This window comes from Meleagris gallopavo, chromosome 13 (assembly GCF_905368555.1).
Source record: "Meleagris gallopavo chromosome 13, MGAL_WU_HG_1.1, whole genome shotgun sequence".
Classification (NCBI taxonomy): domain Eukaryota; kingdom Metazoa; phylum Chordata; class Aves; order Galliformes; family Phasianidae; genus Meleagris; species Meleagris gallopavo.
In genome coordinates this window covers 9478316-9499509 of record NC_139416.1, presented here as the reverse complement: position 1 = coordinate 9499509, position 21194 = coordinate 9478316, and the positions used below count along the sequence as shown (strand labels likewise).

Below are 21194 nucleotides of genomic sequence, written 5' to 3'. Positions count from 1 at the left end.
ATTGCTGTTTTTATCAGGACTAAGGTCTCTGCATACAGCCAGTAAGCCCTTTCCAAAAGAACTGCCGAATACTTTCAGCAGGCTTAGAGATCCATTATTTTTACAGTCTCCATGGATTGTGTGCTGCAGATAAATAGAAGGCACCCTAAGGACTTTGCTCTCAAAGTGATGGCACAAAGTATTGCCAGACCCCTGCATTTTCTCACAAGCGCTGTCATATTTAGTGCTTTCTTTCCACATGCAGTTCTTGAAATATTTTAATGAGAATTCATATTTTGTTTAAAAAATGAGTTTCAACCCCCACATTTGCATTGAAAAACACCAAATCCTGACCCCAAATGCACTCCCAGTAGTTCAGAAGCCAGAAGCGTGCTACAGCATTGGCTTTTCCAGCAATGTCCCATGCCCTGATGCCTGCCAGTCCTGCAGTTCCAGAACGCACACATCTGCAGAGGGTGCATGCCCACGGGCAGCGCCTGCACTGCACAACAGACTGCTCTGGGGAGTGCCTCCCAGCCCAGATCTCGGCACCTGAACTACAGGCACAAACAAAGCCATGTATTTTCAGAGGAAGGACTGAAGGACGGGCTCTTCAGCATTCTGTTCAGTAAAAGATCTGGAGTAGGAACTGCTTCCTGAGTTCAGTGGAGATGGAGCATGGCTGATGGCAGAGGGACTGAGCTGCTTCCAAGCTACTGGCAAGCTTTAGTTCCTTCTGTGTGGCACTGCAGCAGCAGCCCGTAGCACAGTGCCCAGAAATCACATCCAACACAGAAAGGATGCCCTCCAGGCACTTGGAGAAATATTACCTAAAATCACGGGGCATCATGAAACCCTAGCACTAATGCTATCCACCAAGGAGCAATTCCTTTCAGTGGTTTGGAGAACTCAGCACTATCCCCCCCATCACGCCGAGCTGCAGCGCGTACAGTTCACGACCGGGCTACAATGGTGGTTTTGTTTCCATCAGTTCTGCGCTGGGCTCGGTGTCACCAGCAAGCGTCCTCGGTCACAGCCCAGGCGGGCCACTCACAAAGCACAGGCTGAGCTGCCAGCTTGGGCAGAGCTCCCCAGCAGCAGATTGCAGCACTGCATACAAAGTGCATCTGGGAAAAAAGACTGCTCAATATTTTTTAAAAAGCATGAATTCCTACATTATGGGATGTTTTTGTTCTTCTTTTTCTTCTACATCCTATTACCTCTTCATAGCCAGCTGCAGCAGTATGCGTTCTTTCCTATACACAGCATCTCAGTTAGCCAGCTCTTGTATCTGTGTCGCTGCCTTTTCTTCTTTCACAATAACTCTATAAGGGATGTTATTCCATAAGAACATCAGTTTTTGTTTAAGAGGGATATTCCTAACCCTCTTGTCCATTTTAGAAAAATCTTCTTAATTTGAAACTTCATGTTTCATGCCTTTAAAAAAAAGAAAAATACAAAATTCGGGAGTGAAGTGAAATAGTCTGAAATAGAACATAGCAGTACTACAGAATCCAGTGCTGGATCGAAGATAACTCCTGTCCTGCCAAAAACTGAGATATGTTTAAGGTTAGAAACTTGTGTAAGCCTGCGATGGCATCACATGGAGCTGGAGCCTGGGCGAGCAGGTTTGTGCCAGCACATGGAGATGAAGGCAGTATGCTTGAGGTGTGCAGCAACACAAGTGTGTATCCACCTCTTTTGCCCACGGAGTTGTGCTGTGTGTGAACACATTAGCCCCATTGAAGGCTCCATCTGGAGGTGGAGGACACTGTCCACACAGAAAGCTCTTCATTCAGCCTCTGGAACAGAGCTGGTGTTTCATGCAGTAGCTTAGCTCCGTTTTGTTGGGGCAGTGTTATTTCCAATAGGAATTTTTATATGCTTTTTTAAGATAGACAGAGCCATGGAATGAATACATGTAATTTAAGCATTAGTTTCCTCTAGGTTTGTATAGGTAGCTTTGTTGCAAGAAACTAATAAACAAACAAATTATCCCCAACCCCCCAGGCACAGCAATGCAACTCCTGCACTGCACAGCCAATTTCATTCCTGCTGTGGAGTTACTCTCCAAATTCTCTTCAATTCTTGCTGAACAAATTTTGCTTAGAAATACCTCTTTGTAGATAAAGCATTTGTCTTACTACTAAATCTTCCATCCTACTATGTGAAACCTCCTCAAAATTCTGCTTCTCATCAGGCAGTTTCTGACACTTCTTTGAGCATTTCCCCATCTCTACCATATCTATTTTTAAACACATCCTACACTGAGCAAAATGAAGGTGCTTCCCAGGCACATTGCCACAGCCATGGCACACTGCCATACGAACATTTTGTTGTCAGAAGGGGTGTAGCACTTCCACTCCTGCTGATATGACTTTCACACATGTTGCATGAGCAAAATAGTAAATCCATAAGGAGTTCAGAACTGAATTTTGCCTTATACTCATTCAAGAAGTACGTTAGACTTTAAAAACAACAAACTACTTAATTTAACCAAAAAACATCGTGAATGTTTGCATGAAAGAGCCTCCAGAAGGCTACCAGTTCCTTCTCGTCCTGCTCCTGCAATAGCTACATCAGAAGGCATTAATCTCGAATAGATCACATTTGCCAACTTGCAGCATAGCGCAGCGCTGCACAAGGAGGGCTGCACTGGCAGCCCCAGCGTGGCAGGAGGGCAGCACTTGAGGCCATGCTGTGCCACGCACTGCTCCTCCCCACAGCCACCTTAGGCCGAGCAGCAGCTCTCTGCCACCCTGTGCTCGCAGTGCTGACTGATGCCCACTCCTTCAGGTGGAAACATAAAGCACAGAGAATCGGGGCTTTATTTAAGTAAAGGCCAAATACATACATCTGAAGACACACCAAGCCACCAGCCTTCTGGCTAAGTATTTAGTCTGCCCTTTATTACTGCCACACCGGGCTGCTGCCCTTTGTCTCTGTGGCTGCACCTCACCAACGCTCACCTCTTTCTCCTGGGCCTGGCATCCAGTAACACTGCCACTGATTCCATCTCCCCACCCTCCAGCCCATCACAGATCTTATTGCACCCGAGCAGCTGAGAAGATGGAGGGAACCTGACACAAAGGCAGCCTGAAAGCTGCCCCAGCACTCAGGTGCCTCAGATAGCAGAATGTTTTCTCAATTTCTTGTCCATTACTAGTTTGGGGGATATCATGCTGTAGTGGGATTTTCTCCTTTCTACACATAGTGGCACAATGGCAAGGTGACGAATTACACGTGGATGTGGCAGCTCTTGCACGGAGCTATCTGAAGGGCAGGCACTCGCATCTCCTGATGGCTGCTGAGCAGCAAAGCAGAGCCAAAGTATGCATGGGCTCTGGGTAGCAGGACTGACATGGAAGCCCAGCTGGACTTGTTCAGCCTTCGTACAGCTTCTGTGAGCTCAGCACCAAGGCTGCCAGAGCAGCATGTTGTCCTGTCCCAAGGAGGGAGTTAAAGCCTACTAGCTCTACAGTGCTATTGTGCTTTACAGGCAGGGCTCCCTCCCCCTGTTATTTACACAGAAGTTAAATTTGGACATCCTCTTGCTTGGCCATCAGAGCAGCTCGCTGCAAGAGGAAGCAGCCGGCCTGGCCTCTCACCTTTCCTTCTGCCTTGTTCCCAGCCTGCCACATCCTCCTGCCTTCCTCCCACTGCTATCCTTGCTCTCTGGAGGGGAAGGCAAGAAGGCAGGAAAAGCTGGGTGTTGCATTTCCCTCATACATCTCCCTGCTCCTTCCCAGGCTGTCCTATCTACCCCCATCTCTCTGTACACAACCCATGGCACAAAGGGGCAGACTTGCATCTCAACCCCTCCCTGGAGCCGGATGGGGGGGTTCACTTTGCTGTTTAAATCAAAGTTTGGTAACGTTTCGTGTATTTCTTCAAGTGGCAACTGCAACCATCAGCTTTCATCTAAAGAGAAGATGATTGTGATCTTCCTCTGTCCACAAAAGGACTCTTTTATGAGTGCACAGGGGTATCAAAGCTTAATGATTAAAATGAAAAGTTGGGAAGAAGTTTGGTCAGCATCACTTTTTAAAGTGATTTTGCAACTTGTAGAGTGTCTGCACCAGTTTCTTTAATCTGCACCACTGTTTCCTTATTGCTGTGCTGGGACAATGCTCCTTCCAGCTGCCTGGGAGCATTTTGTAACTGCATTCAATTAAAACATTGAAAAGAGAAGCACAAGGAGCAGTGCCCTTCCACAAGCTGACACCTCAGCTGAGAGGAAAGGTACAGCAAGTGCCCAGCAGCATCATCCCAAGAATGTATCTTAGGTGATTCGTGTATTACTGCAGTTGGATTCTCTGGTGCACTGTTTCAGGGCTACGCTGACACTTTAATACTCAAGGAATGGTTTACCTGTGGTGAAACCCTCACACAACAGCAGCTCTTTGCCCCTGAAGCCTGGAGCCCTCCGGGTTCTCCAGCAGGACTATGCTGGCTGCAGAGCTCCCAGCAGCTGCACCCACCTCCCACTCTTTCCAGGAAGCAGCCATCTGCTTATCAGTGGCAGGAGATGTCTATTTTCTACCCTAATTTCATTTCAAACCACAGATAGAGTGTCTGCCTCAGCACACTGTCCAAACCCATGGCTACATACAAGCACAACCAGCTGGGAGAGCTGCACTCTCTGAACTACTTGCAGAAATGCAAGGAGAAAACTGACGCCAAATACAGCAAAATTTGGAATAGCTGGATGCACTTATGGAATGCACTATCCACTGTGAGCTGAGAACCACTTATAAAGCAGAGAGGAGGAAGCAAACTTAGTAAGCTCCAGCCAGCACTCCCTCAGCTCACAATTGACTGCACAGAACTAGAAGGACAGAGCCCACATTGTCCCATGTTGCTGTCACACCACCAGATCCCCTTAAAATCTGAGGGCAATGTCTGTACAGCATATGTGCTGCAAATACAAAATGTCAATAGATTTGTAATATTTCCAGACTTCTAAGTGACTTTTCCAAGCACAATCTTCAATCTCAGCCCCTAAATTACAAATAACCCAACTTTTTTTTTTTTTTTTTTTTTTTTGTTAAGCCTCTGAACCCTCATCTTTAACTGTCATCTTAAAATCTTTATCACAGACATGTTTTAACTCCTTTCAATCAAAAAATTGGTCATGAGAAGTGACAGCAGGCAGCTTTTCAAGCAGCCCAAACTCACACCACAAAACCACAAGTTCTAAAAATAGATGTTCAACAGATCCTTGAAGTGCCTCAGCAGATCCAAGTGCTTAACCTGCTTGATTTCCGATCAGTGGCGACTTTTTCCCTGGGGCTTAATCAGATAAAATATAAGCAAGCAAAACCTGGTGAGGAAGGGCTGGGACAGGGCAGGGGCACAGGCTGGATTTATTTGCTTTTAAAAAATAAAGTTAATTTCTCATTCACTTATCCCACTGCAAATTTTCTGTCCCTTTCAGGTAACATCATTGGTTCTGGGATCTTTATATCACCGAAAGGAGTTTTGGAGCACACTGGCTCGGTGGGACTGGCTCTCATTATTTGGGTGCTCGGCGGCGGGGTCGCTGCCCTGGGATCTCTGTGTTACGCTGAGCTGGGAGTTACCATCCCCAAATCAGGAGGGGACTATTCCTACGTCACAGAGATCTTTGGTGGGCTAGCTGGGTAAGTACACACCTCCTCAGAGTCACTGGAATACATGCTTACATTCAGTACTGTGAGGAAAAGACAGCCGACTTAGAAGAAACAGAATATTCATAAATAATCTGCTTTTGCAAAGTCACCCCTTCTGTTCTCACTCAAAATACCAACTTGCCCCTTTGTGGCACTACCAGTTCTGCCTTCAGACTGCAGGATGCTTTCACTTTCCTCTCCAACTCAATAAAAATCAATGGCATGTCCACATGACGTTCATGCGTGCAAGCAGTATGGCAGCACAGAGTGTTTGAGGGATGTCAGTCTGGGGCTGCTCCCCATAACCCAAAGCCCTCCATTAATTATTGGTGCAGAAGGCAGCAAATATTTCTATGGCATTATGTTGCAAGACCTTCCTGCAGCAGAATTCAGAAAGTTGCTTGGGGAAGAAGTCTGCCCACAGAAGCGTCCCAGGCTCAGGTCCAGCTTGCAGCTCCGCTTCCTCAGCTGCAGCTGTACAAAGCAACCAGCCATGTAAATGCAATGGAGGGATGCAAAAGAGAAATCAGGAAATGGTTTCTCTTCAAATATACAGCTCAGAGTAGTGGGGCTATGGGAAGAAGAGAGAAGTGAGAAGAGGTCATCCTTTATATTTTACTGTGTGTTTCATTGTATATTCAACAAGCAAAATTAGATTCCCCACCTGTACTCACAGCTTGGCAGAGGAGCACCAGAACCTTGTTTCCAGTTCATTAATTTGTGAGCAAAGAGTCCATGCAGTGTGTAGGTGCCTTGTTTACAAAAAATTAAATACAATAACTGCATCTGAAATGGTTCTGCAGAAGGGATGCAGCTGCAGCACCTGCCTCTGGGGCAGGACGGCAGCTCGGGGGCAGCATGGCCCTTGAGTAATAGGAAAGTCCAGGAACACCTTTGGAAGAACAGAATGAAGACCCAGAGACAATGGGAAAGAGTCAAAACATAGCAGGGCTGCCCTCAGGTCAGCCTTCCAGAGGAGGAGGACAAGACAAGAGAGGACTATTCTCACAGAGACCTCAGCTGCTGCCAGGCTTTCTGCTTTTAGTTTCTGTTAGAAGTCATCTTGGTCCTAAATAGCACTTGTACATGAGCAAATGAGGTGCAGGGAACCCTCCACATGCTGCTGCTGAAGCAGCATGACTGAGCACAGTTCATTTACACACATATATACTTACAGGTCATAAAAAGAACTCTACCCAAAGTAGTAAATAAGCTTACTACACATCTCTGCAGAAGAAAACAAGTACATCAAGCTACATGGAAAAGCCACTATTTCTGTGTATTTTTGATAAATACAACCAGTATAGCTTTTACCAGTGCTGCTTGATAACTGAATATATGTCCTTACTATAAAATCACTATGTGTTGAAGTCAGCAAAGAACTCTACCCCAAAGCTTTGATAAATATTGATTCAAATTGCAAGTAAAACTTTCTGTATTTCTTTTGTTGTTGTCAAAATCTGAAGTTTCCAAGTAACTTAGGATAATATTAAAAATGATCAAACTACCTCAAGCTCTCATAAGCCTACTCAGCTTCTCCTGTGATCAAATGGTGTGAATAAGAGTTTCCATTTCAAACTGTTTTTCTTTGTTAATGACACCCAAGTACAGTACACTCGGACTTCATTTTCATTGGCTGCTCTGATTCCATATTTTATATTTAGTGTGACATCATTTGGGGAGCACAAGCACATCCCAAATATGTATTTGAAAGCGTGGTTGCACAGGACTGTTGGAGATCCAGATCAATCCATGCTGCTCACTCCTTTCCACAAGTAAGATAATTAGAATGCAGAAATGTCAGCATAAAATCCAGTTTTTGGTGCAGGACTGATTTGCACTTGCACGTGAATGCCACACCTTTCTAAAAATCCCACAACAAATTGTCACTTATTGCAGAGTGTTAGTAAAATGAGGGAAAAAATACATCTAGAAACATTGTTTAACGCACATCCAAACTGATGGGAGGACAGTCATTAAGTTCAGTGGTCACTGCTCAGACTGAAGGTGCAGCACAGCAGAGGCCCTCAGATTGCACAGCAGCTCACAGCAGAGCAGGACTGGCTCGGAGATGCAAAGCAGGAGCTGCTCACCAGCCCACAGCTGCACACAGCAGCTCGGATTTCCCATGCAAACTGAAGCACTCCGACTTCCTGAGCACCAACAGAAGAATCACAAGAACAGATACATCTGCCTTTTTCTGTACATTCAGCTCTTGGGCCTTTTTCTAAAGACCTGTCAGCTTGTCAGTCAGCAGGGAGAGAAGACAGAACTTCTCAGGTTCTCAGAGTTCAGTAAATGAGTAATTGGTAAAGCTCATCAAAAAGGGTTCAGCCTCCAAACCCGCAGGTGTGAGAACACAGTCCTGGGGAGCAGTAATTCCACCCTCTCCATTTGAACAGCCTGGCCAGATCACCCTGCAGGTGCCATGGCATTTCCTGGCCTGAAATGGGCTTTGTGCTCCCAGCACCTCTGCATGCCCCTGGGAATTGCCCTGACAGAAGCACAGCCTGCAAGCCAGCTCCTCAGGCTGGGTGCACTTTGCTGGTAAGGGCATCCAGCAGTTAGGGCTGAGACCTCCTGCAGACAAAACTGCGGTACTTCATTACAGCAGATCTAAAAGAGATGTCTTTTGCTGGGGAAATCCTGTTCTTAATTCTTCCTGTACAGTATTCAACTAAAAGGTGGTACTTGAAAAGCAGCAGTTACTTAGTGGGCCCAGAGGGTTGGGTAATGCATCAGGACCTGTTCCTGCCCATCAGCCATAGCACACAGCACGTCCTGCCACCAGCACAGCACAAGGACAGACATCCCCAGACAGACGGATGTGCCATGCCTGCAGGCACCTGGGCTGAGCCACAAGAACAAAGCAAGGTCACAGCAGTGCTGCCCCAGCACCGATGTGATCTGAGCAACCAGCAACAATAGCTCTTTCTCAAAATTAGGCTTTGTGCAAGATTTACCTAAAAATAAGACAACACGGGGCCTACGTCTTAGTCAGGCTTCCTTTTATTTTAATACTATCTCTTCTCAGCCCTCTGTTTGACAGCATTACTTTGCGACCCTCTGTTAAAATTCTGCATTTAATTTAATTGGTGTGACCAGCCCTGCATGTATTTCAATTCAGCATGAAACAAATTGACTGTCAGAAATCTGTTAAATTATTCACAATCCCATTAAAACATATTCTAGCAGCTACCAACTTTAATGCACTTTATATTGCAACATAGAAGCAAGTGCCAATTTCGCCTGAAATAGTTTTCAGAGTCATTCTTCCCACTGAATATTTTTAATTGGATTCATTTCTGTGGTCTACACAAAGCACATTGGAGAAGACAAGCTGAGAGGGAGGAACCAGGGGGTTCTGCCCAGAAAACCCATCACCTGTTCCCCAGGGGAACACACAGCAGGGCTTGTTCCAGGGCAATCACACTGACCTCACACTCACCCAGCACCCCCAGAATAATAGTACAAATGACCGTATTGGCCTTTAAGACTTACTGAGTCCCCAGTGTCCAGCTAGGTGAGCAGAATCTGTGGAGCAGTCCCAGCCCAGAAACATCACCTTCAGCATAGCATGGCCAAGCCAGTTACTAGAGAAAACCACTCTGAACCATGACAGAAAGCATTAAGAACAAAAAAGGAGTCTCACACACACGCACTGGGCTTTAACAAACAGTACTGATATTTGGGGAACGTTTGCACCATGGCAATTTTTACTGAATTAACTCCTTGTAATCAATAAGGAAAGGAAAGCATCAGATTGCCCCATACTTCTCAGAAACAACAAGGCAAGGCAAAGAAGGTATTGAGAAGCACTCACCACCATGGCCAAGGAGCACCAGGAGTAGTGCTAGCATCCAGGGCAGCTGCACCAGGAAGGACATCCCAGCCCTGCTGAATTTAAGGGGCTGGCAGCAGGCAGGCACGCATGCTGGGAGTGAGCAGCCCCCTTAAGAGAGCAGCACAGCATAATCCAGAAATTATGTTGTTTTATTTGGAAATGTCATTTCTGACAGTGGCTAAAGCAGAGTACCCAATGCTTGTAATCCTTACTGTTTGATACATTCCTAAACTGCATTTCACTTAGAAATGTTTAAATTGAAATCCAGATTGTGCTTGGGAACATGGGAAAAGGGATGAGGAAAAGCAACAGTGGGTGACTGCTGGCTATGACTGAGATTACAGCTCTTGACCCCAATGTCTTGGATATTTTCCAAAGTGCAGCACAGCTGATTGTGTATTACTCTCCTCCAGCACACCTAGCCCAGCTTTCTTGTGCTTTTTCTTGTGTTCTCAGGTTTCTGCTGCTCTGGAGTGCAGTGCTTATTATGTACCCTACGAGTCTGGCTGTCATCTCGCTGACCTTCTCAAACTATGTCCTGCAGCCCGTGTTCCCTAACTGTATTCCCCCCTATAATGCCTCTAGGATCCTCTCCATGGTGTGTTTACGTGAGTATTTGCTTCTCGTGCACACAAAGCTTGCCTCATTTTGCAAAGGATCACTCAGCAAGGCTGGGCTGATGGCCCCAAAACCCAAGAGGCAGGCAGGAGTGTGCCCTGCACACTGGGGTGGCCAGTCCCTCCCTACCTGCCTGCAGGGAGCACAGCAGGCTGCAGCTCATCCCTGGGCAGCGGTGGCAGATGAGCTCACCCAGAGCAGGTTTCCTACCGCTGCCTGAAGCCCTCCTCATCTTTTAACATTCCCAAATGCAGGCATGTATGAAGTGCATACCACCACTGGCTTTGCATTCATTACTTACAGAGCTGGTGGGACTGGAGCAGAGCCACGGGGAAAGAAGACATTCTCTGTGTCCCATAAGGAGGCTGAAACCCCAGTTCAGGTAGCAGATTGAGATTCTGAGCAAGCACAGCCCTTCGAGCTGGAGAAGCCAGGCAGCAGAGCCCCAAGGAGGAGAGCTGTGATGGGTGCTCCTCTGCAGCTGGGCACCTCATAGGGCAAGGCCAGTCCCCTCCTCTCTTCGATTATGGCCACGCAGGAACTATGCAGCAGTCAATGTTTTACAGCGCTGTGTGTGTTCTTAAATAAACATAATTTCATTTCACTGAATTCAGTCTTTTGCTCTCCAGTACTCCTGACCTGGGTGAACAGCTCCAGCGTCCGATGGGCAACACGCATTCAGGATATATTTACAGCAGGAAAACTCTTAGCCTTGGCCCTTATCATTACTGTGGGCTTCATACAGATCTTTAAAGGTACTCTGTGAGACAGCTCCAACACGGGTATGGTACTGTTGCTACACTTGCTTCTCTCACCTTCCTTAAAAAGCAACCCAAAGGGACTTCAGGGCTGTGGAGCAGTCTCTGTGCTGCTGATTGGGCTCTGGTTGCTGCGAGTGCTCTCTGGGCTGGAAGGAGATGAAGAATGACATCCCACACAGCAGCTGTGTGTTCCAGTGGAAAAGCATTTGTCTTGGATGCTGTTGAGGAATTTATTCCTGGCACAGGTGCACTGGAGGTTTATCCTCTGTGTGACAAACATATACGAAAATGATGGCACTACAGAGAAATGAGCTGTATCTTCCCTAAACATATTCCTTTCTGTCCTGCGCTGTTGGTTTTGATAAAGGGGAAGTGCATCTGAAGGTATTTTAGAGTGGTTAGAGAAAATGTATGATTCGTTGCATGGTCTTTAAATTTTAAAGTGCTCTGAGTGCAAACTGATAAGCAGTGCTGGGCCCAGTTCAGAAAGATGCCAAATTCATTTTGGGCACAGTCTGGTTTCCTACAAAAAGCCACTTGTAAGATTGAGAACTACAAAATGCCACCTTCTTAAGACGTAAAAATGTCTGACTGAATCACCAACTTAATGGAAAGCAGAGAGCACAAAAGGCTCGTGACATTTTTATTATGTCTATGATGAGTCATGCATAGAAAGATGAAATAGGGCATTTAGAGAGCAGGACTATTTCTCAGTGATAACAGTCCCACAGTCTTGATAAATCTTCCAGCCCCATAGATATTTTTCCAGTAGTCCTACTAAACAAAATCAAGTTCTTGCAAAAGTAAACAGCATTAGGAACAGACAGGAGTTTACCCCATCACAGAACCGCCCACCAGCAGTGTGTACACAAAGGCAGGTAGCAGTACGTCGCAGCAGTGGTGCCAGCATTGTGGCAATTAGATGTAGAGCAATGCCTGTGCGTGCAGAGCCCTCTGCCTCCCAGGACACGCTGCCACAGAGAACACCACGAGTGCAGTGCTAGCCTGAGCTGACTTGTGGAATATGAAGAGCACAAAGTCTCAAACCCAATCAAGCAATGAAAAAAAGGAAAGAAAAAAAACAAAATTTCACCTATTTCCTGGTGTCTCTGGTGGGCAGCACTTCCCTCAGGGGAAGGCGTAAACTCTTGCTTGTGCTTTCTGTGCAGGAAACTATGAAGAGCTGACACCAAGCAAAGCATTCAATTTTTGGATGACTCCATCTGTGGGGCATTTAGCATTAGCTTTCCTTCAAGGGTCGTTTGCATTTAGCGGCTGGAACTTCTTGAACTATGTAACAGAAGAGTTGGTTGATCCCCGCAGGCAAGTATCCCTTTCCACATCATCCACTTTTTTTTTTTTTTTTTGAAGTGCTGAGACATTCAAGACATGTGATAACATAACTCATTTAATAAGCTGCAGTGATATCATGACTGGTGTGTCCTATAAGACTGGTGTGGCTAAAGGAGAGGCTTTTTGTTTGGAATGCAAACAGGCTAGTTAATGAAACACCATGCTGAAATTAGAAACAGACTGTACAAAGTATCAATTCAATTCAAACGACCTATAGACAAAGCAATGTCATCGTGGCCCTGACCAAACATACAGTGCATCCTTAGCAAAAAATTAGCCGATGAGACATCACACATATCTATAGGGAGAAACACTGTCTCTTGTCAGAAACATGTTGGGTTCTACTGCAAGTCACTGCTTTTTCACCCAAAGGGGATGTTATACAAAGATCTGAATGAGAAGATGGGAAGGCACCTGACCTGCAGGCAGCGCTCCCTGCCCTGCACCTGTACCACAGCGCGGCTGCAGGACCTACCCCTGGAGTGCCCCATGTCAGCTCTCTGGGGGCTGTATGTGTGGGAAGGAGCACCAGCAAGCAGGGGGAGAGAGAGGGAGAACAATTCTACTTTAATAAAGCAAAGCTCAAACGTTTCAAAATTTCTGAGATGACAAAGTGGAACGATGGATGTGGAGAGCAGCTCTTGGAGCATCAGCTATTTGTGGGCATGCCACGCACACAGCAGTTAAACAAGCAGAAGTTCAAGCGCTTGCACAACCTGGCTAGGAGTGAATGAAAGCTGCCGTCTCACCAGCAGCCCTGTGCAGGCCTTCACACCAGTGAGTGGGAAAGTGCACACCCAGAGTCCTTGGCAGGAATAGAGAAAGATCAGCAATGTGCTCCTTCCAAAAACAGCAGCACTGTAATGGGTCACCACAATTTCAAACCTGAACAATGAAAAGTTATGACTTTTATAAGGCAAATATGGCCTCAGTTGAGAAATGAAAAGGAAAGGGAGGGTATAGACTTAAATATTATTTTTGCAGCCTCTAAAGGGAAAATAAAATATAAAAAACTAATTTGGTAACAAAAAAAAAATCTTCCAATTTTTACTAAATCCACTCAGGGTCACAAAGATTACTTTTCTTCTGTTTGTTTTTTAACTTTTTTCCAAGTGTAACACAGAGACAAAAGTGCACTACTGCATTAGACAGAGATTTGCTCAGCTGCCCACCTCTAAAGAGGGCTCTGAACTGGCAACTGAGTAAAATATTCACTCCTGGAAGATACCACAGCATTGTAGCAGATGAACCTACGCAGCTGGTTGAGTGCCCCAGGCTGTTATTGTGGTCTCGCTGTGTATGACTGTAAATTCTTATCTATCCTCCTAATTCTTTTATTAGGAACCTACCTCGTGCCATATTCATATCCATCCCATTGGTGACATTTGTGTATACGTTCACCAACATTGCATATTTCACTGCCATGTCACCCCAAGAGCTCTTGTCCTCCAACGCTGTGGCGGTAGTAAGTAAACCATTCCCTGGATGTCTAAAATACACTTTGATTTCAGTTCTGTGCTTTGCAGTGTATTTCAGTTTCTCTGCCTTCTGTTGCTTTAGACATTTGGTGAAAAGTTACTGGGCTATTTTTCCTGGGTTATGCCAGTCTCAGTGGCCCTATCTACATTTGGAGGAATAAATGGATACCTTTTTACCTCATCAAGGTTAGATGGAGTACAATTTTATGAACATTATCTAATTTGGGGAGGGGCTGTTTTAATTTGATTTGCTAAAGAAATGCTAGCTAGACATTTTGGATGTTATAGCATGGTGAGATCATTGTTGGGCAGGTTGGATACATTCAGTTATGAACTGCTCTTTTTCAATCAGCAAATGTAATATTGAATCACAGAATCTCTTGCAAAATAATCCTTATGAGCTGCTAAAAGCATCTGCAGATGTGGAATAACTCGCAGTAAGAGCCAAACACAGCTTTAGTATGGAACCAAAGCAATTTTACATCAATAATGTTCCAGTAGCTACAAGCTAAAGTATGCTGGAAAAGGATTTGCAGGGCCTGGTTCAGTTCCCAGTTACAGGCATCACTCCCGCAATGAAGAAGCTGCTTTCAGATGCTTTGCGTGCACACTGATGATAGCAGGACCAGAATCTTCAAAGTCTATTTGTATTAATTGACCTTTCTAAACTCAATTTAAAAGTTATAAATTTTTTTTAGAGGAAGCAATCCAATTCTGAAGTACCTTCGGAAAATTATTTATCTGAGCACTTCCACAATTATCATGAGATACAAATCTAAATGCATGTGTAACACGTTATGCATGTTAAAAGTGAAATCTTAAGGCACATGAAACCTTAACCAAAGCCCTTTTGACACTGGAAATATTATCTGTGAGATTTTTGGTGCTTTAGTGACATATGGCTAATCATCTCACAGCTTCCCTGTGTTCATGGATAAGCAGGCAGTGCTGCTGGCAGATGGGGACTGGCAGATTTCAGTCCTCATCCTCAGAGATAACTGGGCAACTTAGATCAGGTGATTTCACAGATGACATTAGCCATTAAAGGCCTCCTACATAGAATGATTTAGATGAAACAACTTACACCAAGTTATTCACAAATCTCTAGTGGAAGTGAGAACCAAGCTATGGTCTCCCCAGCTTCAAACCAGCAGCCAGAGAGCAGCTTCCTTCTACTCCAAAACCCACAAGAGCAGTTGAGATTAGAGACATTGTACAGCTAGATATTGAAAAAGCTGTTTTATGTGCAGTGGATTAGTGCTCCTATTCTCATTTGCAGGTTATGTTTCTCTGGTGCCCGAGAAGGCCACTTGCCAAGCTTGCTTGCCATGATCCATGTGAAGTACTGCACACCCATCCCTGCCCTGCTCGTCTGTGTAAGTTCTGTTGTCCCTGCCCCATTGTTCTTTACCCTGCTCAGACCTGGGCAAGCTCTTAGAAATACTGATTCATGGAAAGGAGAGCTGCCCTTGCAGTTTGGAGTGATTCCCTGGTATCTAACTCGAGCTGCAATTTTGGCCCAGTTTAAGTTGTCATCCCTACTGGGGAGGTAGAGAGTGTCTTCGTCGAAAAACAAAGATACCTCATTTAAGAAAAAATGAGATCTTTTCACCAATTTTGCTGGCTTTCTGCAAATATTTAACATGGAGGAAATCCCTGTGGTCTCTGCTAATCCCACTGTGGCAGGGCTAGTATAGACTCTGCTGCCAAAGCCAGAGACAAGGCAAGACCCAGGAAGAGCACAAAGTGAGCAAAGTATCCTGTGAAGTATGAGCTGCAGTGCTCTGAGGACCTGTTGTGTGATTCATATTTCTTTTCTGTGAAAAACAAGTAAGTCAGCCATTACTGCAGCCCTCCATGAAGTATCTGCTGAATTAATACATTAGGCAAACAAGAGGGCCACCCAAGAAAAGTAGAAAATGTTCTGAATGTTGGAAGGTTTTGGCTGGTTAGGCTGCTGTTTTCCTGCAGGAAGATCTTTTTCCTTTTCTTAGACATTGTGAATTTCCATGATACTAATGACTGATGGAAGTCGTTATTTGAAACAAATACACAGCTTTAGCAAGAATAGAGTTTATGAATATGTGATGAACGGAATATGTGATGTTTTGTGGCAAAGAAGATATTAAAGAGCAAAATGACCCTTGGTGCTGCAGTCCCTGAGTGCACAGCCCAAGTAGGGGAATTCTCTTAAGGGATCTGCTCAAAATGTTGGCTGCATCAAAGCCAACTGAAGATTTGCCACTGATTTCAAAACAATGAGGATTTGATGCAAGATGCACTAAGATGCACATTTGCATGACTCTCCTGGCTCAAACAGCAATTCTGGCACAATACAGCCAGACATAATTTCATCAGATAAGCCTTCTGCACATTCCACTTTCTGGACAAAATACCTGCACAACTGAGGCTTATGGCATTCCCAGGGCTCAATGCCTGACCACAGATATCTCGTTCACTGCCTGTACAGGATCTGGGGGCAAACCCCACAGCCCATCTGTTCTGCCTTGAGCAAACAGAAGGCACTGGCTCCATCCCAGCCTCACACCAGGCAGCTGAACTCTGCTGATGCTGACAAAGCAGAACTTCTTTGTCCTTAGAAATACATCAGCTCAACCAGCATACTGAGTTCCTATGCTGTTTCACTTTGAAATAGCCATACCACAAGCAGGCTGCCTGCACCAAGCAGGCCTGATAAATCAGGCGTATGTCAGCCTCTCTCTCAGTCTGCTCCAAACATTTCCCTTAAATTATAGTGCAAATTACAGAACCAACACTGCATATCAATTCATCATTTGAAGGTACTTCAATGCAGCTCAGAGTATATCAAATACTGCAATGAAATATTAATTCCTTAACAAATAGAAATGTAAAAATAATATAGTGTAGGCAGCTACAATAGCAAATGAGGTCAGACCTCAGGAAATCCTAATTAATACATCATGTTCTCTTTTCTTTCTCAGCGAATTGCACCTAGTTTTTTCATGCAGAAAGCTTTCATTGTACACAGAGAAAGACCTTTTTATCATCACCAGTGAGACCTGTATTTTTACTAATCCTTCCAAAAATGAAGGGTCCAAGCTAAATACGAAATAAACAGACTGGGTTTTTTGCAAGACAGTGAAGTGACAGGCTCTCCTGCCCACTGTGTGTCAGGCTGCCGTCAGGCATAGCAAACAGGGGAGGAAACACACACCCCTCTGCAGCCCAGTACCACTCAGGAATTACACCATTTGGTGAGCAGCTCTGACACATTCATGTCACCTACACAAGAAACATTATCACCCCAAGCACCTTCAGTGCAGAACCTGTTAGTGGCAGATGTGTATCTGCCAGCATTCACCTTCCAGAGGAAAGTAGGAAACGTGTTATGCCACACTGGTATAAAAACACTGCCCTATTTTAAATGAATTTTATAGTGAGACAGCTCAATATGCTGAAATCACTCCCAACTCCACATAGCTTTGAGGATTTTAACAGAGGAATGGAAAGTCCAAAGGGTCATTTGACTGTGGTGGTGCGTAATTACTGGTGCCAGTAGTACAGAACTCCTCCCTCCCTAGAGACCTTTACTATTAAAACAGCTAATTAAGGAAAAAGAAGACATAAGCAAAAAGAGAGCCTGAAGTAACATGGAGCCAAATTCTGAAAGCTCTGTAAAGGGATCTGGACATTTCATTTCCCTCAGGCTTTGGCCACCAGGAGACAATGTTTGCAGGATGAATATGTAGTGTGAGGTGGAGTTCATGCCTGGGATACCAATGGGCAGATGGGGCAGGATATGAGAAGCAACCCTATGAACCCTGAAGCAGCTGTCCTAACTTCACAGAGCTATTCAGAAATAAACAAACAAGCAAAACTACACATGTTAATTTCCATCATCTGCCAGTTTCCTGAGTAATGCTCAAGAAATTAATGATGTTAGTCATCTGCAGCATGAGCCATAGGCCACTGGGAAGAAAGGGCAAAGCTTTTATTCTCTATAATACATACAGGACACCTGCAATAAAGTAATGCACTGATCACAGACTATTAGCCTACAAGAAACCCCTCTTGTCTCATAATAGACAACTTTCTCTTTGCCAGAAGTCCTCATTGTAGAGTCCAAAAGGTTTTAAAAACAGAAATTGGTGGAGTGCAGCCGTTGAAAGCAGGTACAGAAGTGTCCAGCTTAGGCAGCACAGTAGGACCATAAGCAAGAAGAATTAAGCTTAAACTGCTTTTAGGTTTTTTAGCTTGTTTTTATTGCTTTTAAGCTATCTTGTTAGTAATAATTCACGTTAGATCACCTTTCTTTCTTTACAGTGTCTGGCCACTCTTATCATCATGCTTGTTGGAGACACGTACACACTAATCAACTATGTGTCATTTATTAACTACCTCTGCTATGGAGTGACAATTATAGGCCTGATCGTGTTACGCTGGAAGAAACCCAAAATCTTCAGACCTATTAAGGTGAAAATGTTAAAGCTAAATCTCTCGGCTGCAATGCAAAAGGCATGGGAGGAACCAATGAAAACCCTGTGCCTTTCAGTTGTTTTTTTTTTTCCTTTGGAAAATCAGTTCACTTTTAAATGTAATGGTGAAGTTTCAGTTTCAAACCATGCCCCAAAGCACCACTAGTATAAAAACAGGATACAAAGGCTTCCAAAAACAAACTTGCTAGTTTGGGCAAGCGACAGTGGCAGAAGGAAGGGGACACAACCCATGAGGCTCTCGATGCCACAGCTCTCACTGCAGGCCCAGCGCTGCCCTCACTCTGCAGTCATGCTCTGCTCTGCTCTCTCCCTCCAGGTGAACCTCCTCATTCCTGTCACTTACCTGGCATTTTGGGCATTTCTGCTGGTCTTCAGCCTATACTCCGAGCCAGTTGTCTGTGGAGTCGGACTCATTATCATTTTAACTGGAGTGCCTGTGTTTTTTCTTGGAGTCTACTGGAGAAATAAACCAAAGTGTGTAAATAGGCTAATAGGTAAGCACTGCTGCAGTGGCTTGGTGCACTTTTTGGGTCCACTGCTCGTGGCCTGCAGGGCTCAGCCCCCCCCCCCAATGCCGAGATCCCAGCAAGCTCAATCACTGCTGGCATGCACAGCCTTCAAACCCGCACACAAAGCAGGCCAGGTGCTGCTTATGGGTGGAAATACTTCAGTTTTAAATTAGAAGGAATGACAAGCCACCAGGCAGACAGGCACATTGCAGGTGAGCCCTGGACAGGATGTAACAGATGTATTTTTGTGGCTGTTTGTGCAGGTAACTGTTTTCTTCATCACTTGCCATATTCACTTCCACTTGTGCCCCTGTGCATCCTCCAACTCACTCACCACAGCCTCAGCGAAAAGCAGATGCACAAGAGTATCACTTACAGCACATAGAGACCAAACGAACCAAACAAAAAGAATAATAAATGACAGAACTCTGCCTGTCCCTCACCCTGCTCTCATCCCAGCAGCACTGCAGAACCCCTGCACGGACAATGAATTATTTCTCACTCAAATAACAAGAAAGCCTTGCTTTTTCCCCTCACATCACAGTGCACATGTTGCTTGTGATTGGGCTGCGCTTGGCTTGCAGCTGTTCTGTGGTGAGGACTTTCCCTGAGCAGGCGCAGCTGCCCACCCAGCTGCAGCCCAGCTCCCTCAGCCTCAGTGCGACCGCTGGGCACTGGCACTACCTCAGGGACGGCCCAGTGTGCCTCTGGGCAGCACGAAGGGCTCTCGCAGCAAAGGGACATTCCTAAAGGTGCCTAATTTTTATCCACCTGTGTTTTGCAAACACTGACGTGTCACTTCACTAGAGGTGAGCAGCCAAAGGGAAGGCAGGCGGTGCGGAGGGGCCAAGACCTCTGTAGGGAAGATGGTCGCTGGGTCATGCACTGTGTCACACAGCGCTTGAGCCACTGTGCTAACCGCCTCCCGTGCTAACCGCACCCTTGCTCCCTGCAGAGTCGGTGACGTGCTGGGGACAGAAGCTGTGTTTTGTGGTGTACCCCCAGGGTGGGGCGGCCGAGGAACCTGCTGCCCACTGCCACCTGCCTGCCAGCGACAAGTCCCCAAGGAAATAGCAGAGCAGCCTCTGGGGCCAAGGGGGCTTCTTGTTTACATGCCCATTTTTGCAAAAAGATTTTCTGGAATTAAAAAAAAAAAAAGTTTTAGCGAATAGTGAGCTACACACTTCATGACATCTGTAGCTTTTAGTTTTTCCCTAAGAAAAAAGAAAAGGAAAAAAAAAAAACAGAAATAAAATATGAAATAAGGTACTGGTTGTTTCTTTTTTGGCAGCACACTCGCTCAGCGGGGAAACGCAGCACAACTACAGCTCTGAAATACTGATTCTAGCAGCCATAAGGGACTGTTTGAGACTGAGAGATTGGGGCATGTAAAAGCATTACTAAAGTTCCCCATCACAAAACCACAATGAAGAAAGCCAGGGGAGAGGAGACGTGGGGGCAACCCTGCTGCTGCCCCAGCATAGGCACAGCCCAAAGGATCATTTCTCCGTAGGACAGCTGGTGGGGCTGTCCCACCCACACAGCCAGGGCTGCAAGGAACAGGGGAAGCATGTGGGACATGAACAACCCTAGGTTATTGTACAAAAGAAATCAGCATGAGCATTCAGACATCATTTGGTGTGATAAGACCTCAAACATCTTCATTTTTGAAACATTTTTGCTTGAGATCCTGCACAACAGGGAGATCTTGAAGAAGCCAGGAACAAAACCCAGTGCTACTCTTTGCTATGAGTCAGATGACAGTCTTCATTTTAATGGTGCTCAGAGAAGCAGCAAGTCTACATCATTCTCACATCAGATGCTCTTTAGAAAGTGTTTTGCATATTTTATTTGCAGCAAACACTAAAAAAAATATAAAAAATCTGGTTCATACATTCAATAAATTCAGAGAGATCTGCTGCTGTAGCAATATGGCCACTTTCACACCAAAGAATCTTTTGAAAATGCAAAATGCAGGAATAGCTCTAAGCAACATTTTGAATAGCTCCTGTTCTTTTGTAACTTTTGAAAAATAAAAGCTATCACATTCAGTCGCCTTGGCAACAGCCACAGGAATTTAATTCTTAAAGCAGCTCTGTGTTAACGGCCTTGGTAGAAAAATTAGGGGTTCATTAATCTCTTAGTTTGTCAGGTACCATACATTGTACAAAGATTGAAGAATAGACTCAAAATATGGGGTGAGTTCAAGGAAAGTGACTTTCCAGTACAATGCATTATTTAGAAGTATTTCTATCTTTAAATATTTGTCAATGTCTGTCCAAGCCTAGAGATGGTACACTGAAAAGAAACACAGTTTATAGTCTTCTCCTTCTATAAAGCTATTAATCGTAAGATGTTAAAAATATATATTTAATTAAAGAAAAATGTGGCTTTGTGTGTACGTATACACACACATCTTAGGTACCAATAGAAATGTATGAAACCTATAACTGCTACCTAGGCAATCAAAGACTAACTTAAAGAAGCCACTGCCTCACAGTTGCTAACTAGCTTGGGCTCAAA

At 45.0% G+C, this 21194-nt stretch overlaps 1 protein-coding gene across 1 annotated transcript in view; it reads left to right on the top strand.

The window, feature by feature from the left end:
- SLC7A10 (solute carrier family 7 member 10) overlaps positions 1-20864 on the top strand; it is a 34216-nt gene extending 13352 nt beyond the window's left edge. The window contains exons 2-11 of the mRNA XM_085234750.1: positions 5417-5621; positions 9931-10082; positions 10722-10847; positions 12023-12176; positions 13548-13671; positions 13767-13870; positions 14964-15060; positions 17990-18139; positions 18479-18656; positions 19627-20864. Of these exons, the coding sequence (XP_085090876.1) occupies positions 5417-5621; positions 9931-10082; positions 10722-10847; positions 12023-12176; positions 13548-13671; positions 13767-13870; positions 14964-15060; positions 17990-18139; positions 18479-18656; positions 19627-19745 (1409 nt within the window). The 3' untranslated portion in view covers positions 19746-20864. The remainder of the gene's footprint in view (positions 1-5416; positions 5622-9930; positions 10083-10721; positions 10848-12022; positions 12177-13547; positions 13672-13766; positions 13871-14963; positions 15061-17989; positions 18140-18478; positions 18657-19626) is intronic.
- The last annotated feature ends 330 nt before the right edge of the window (positions 20865-21194 follow it).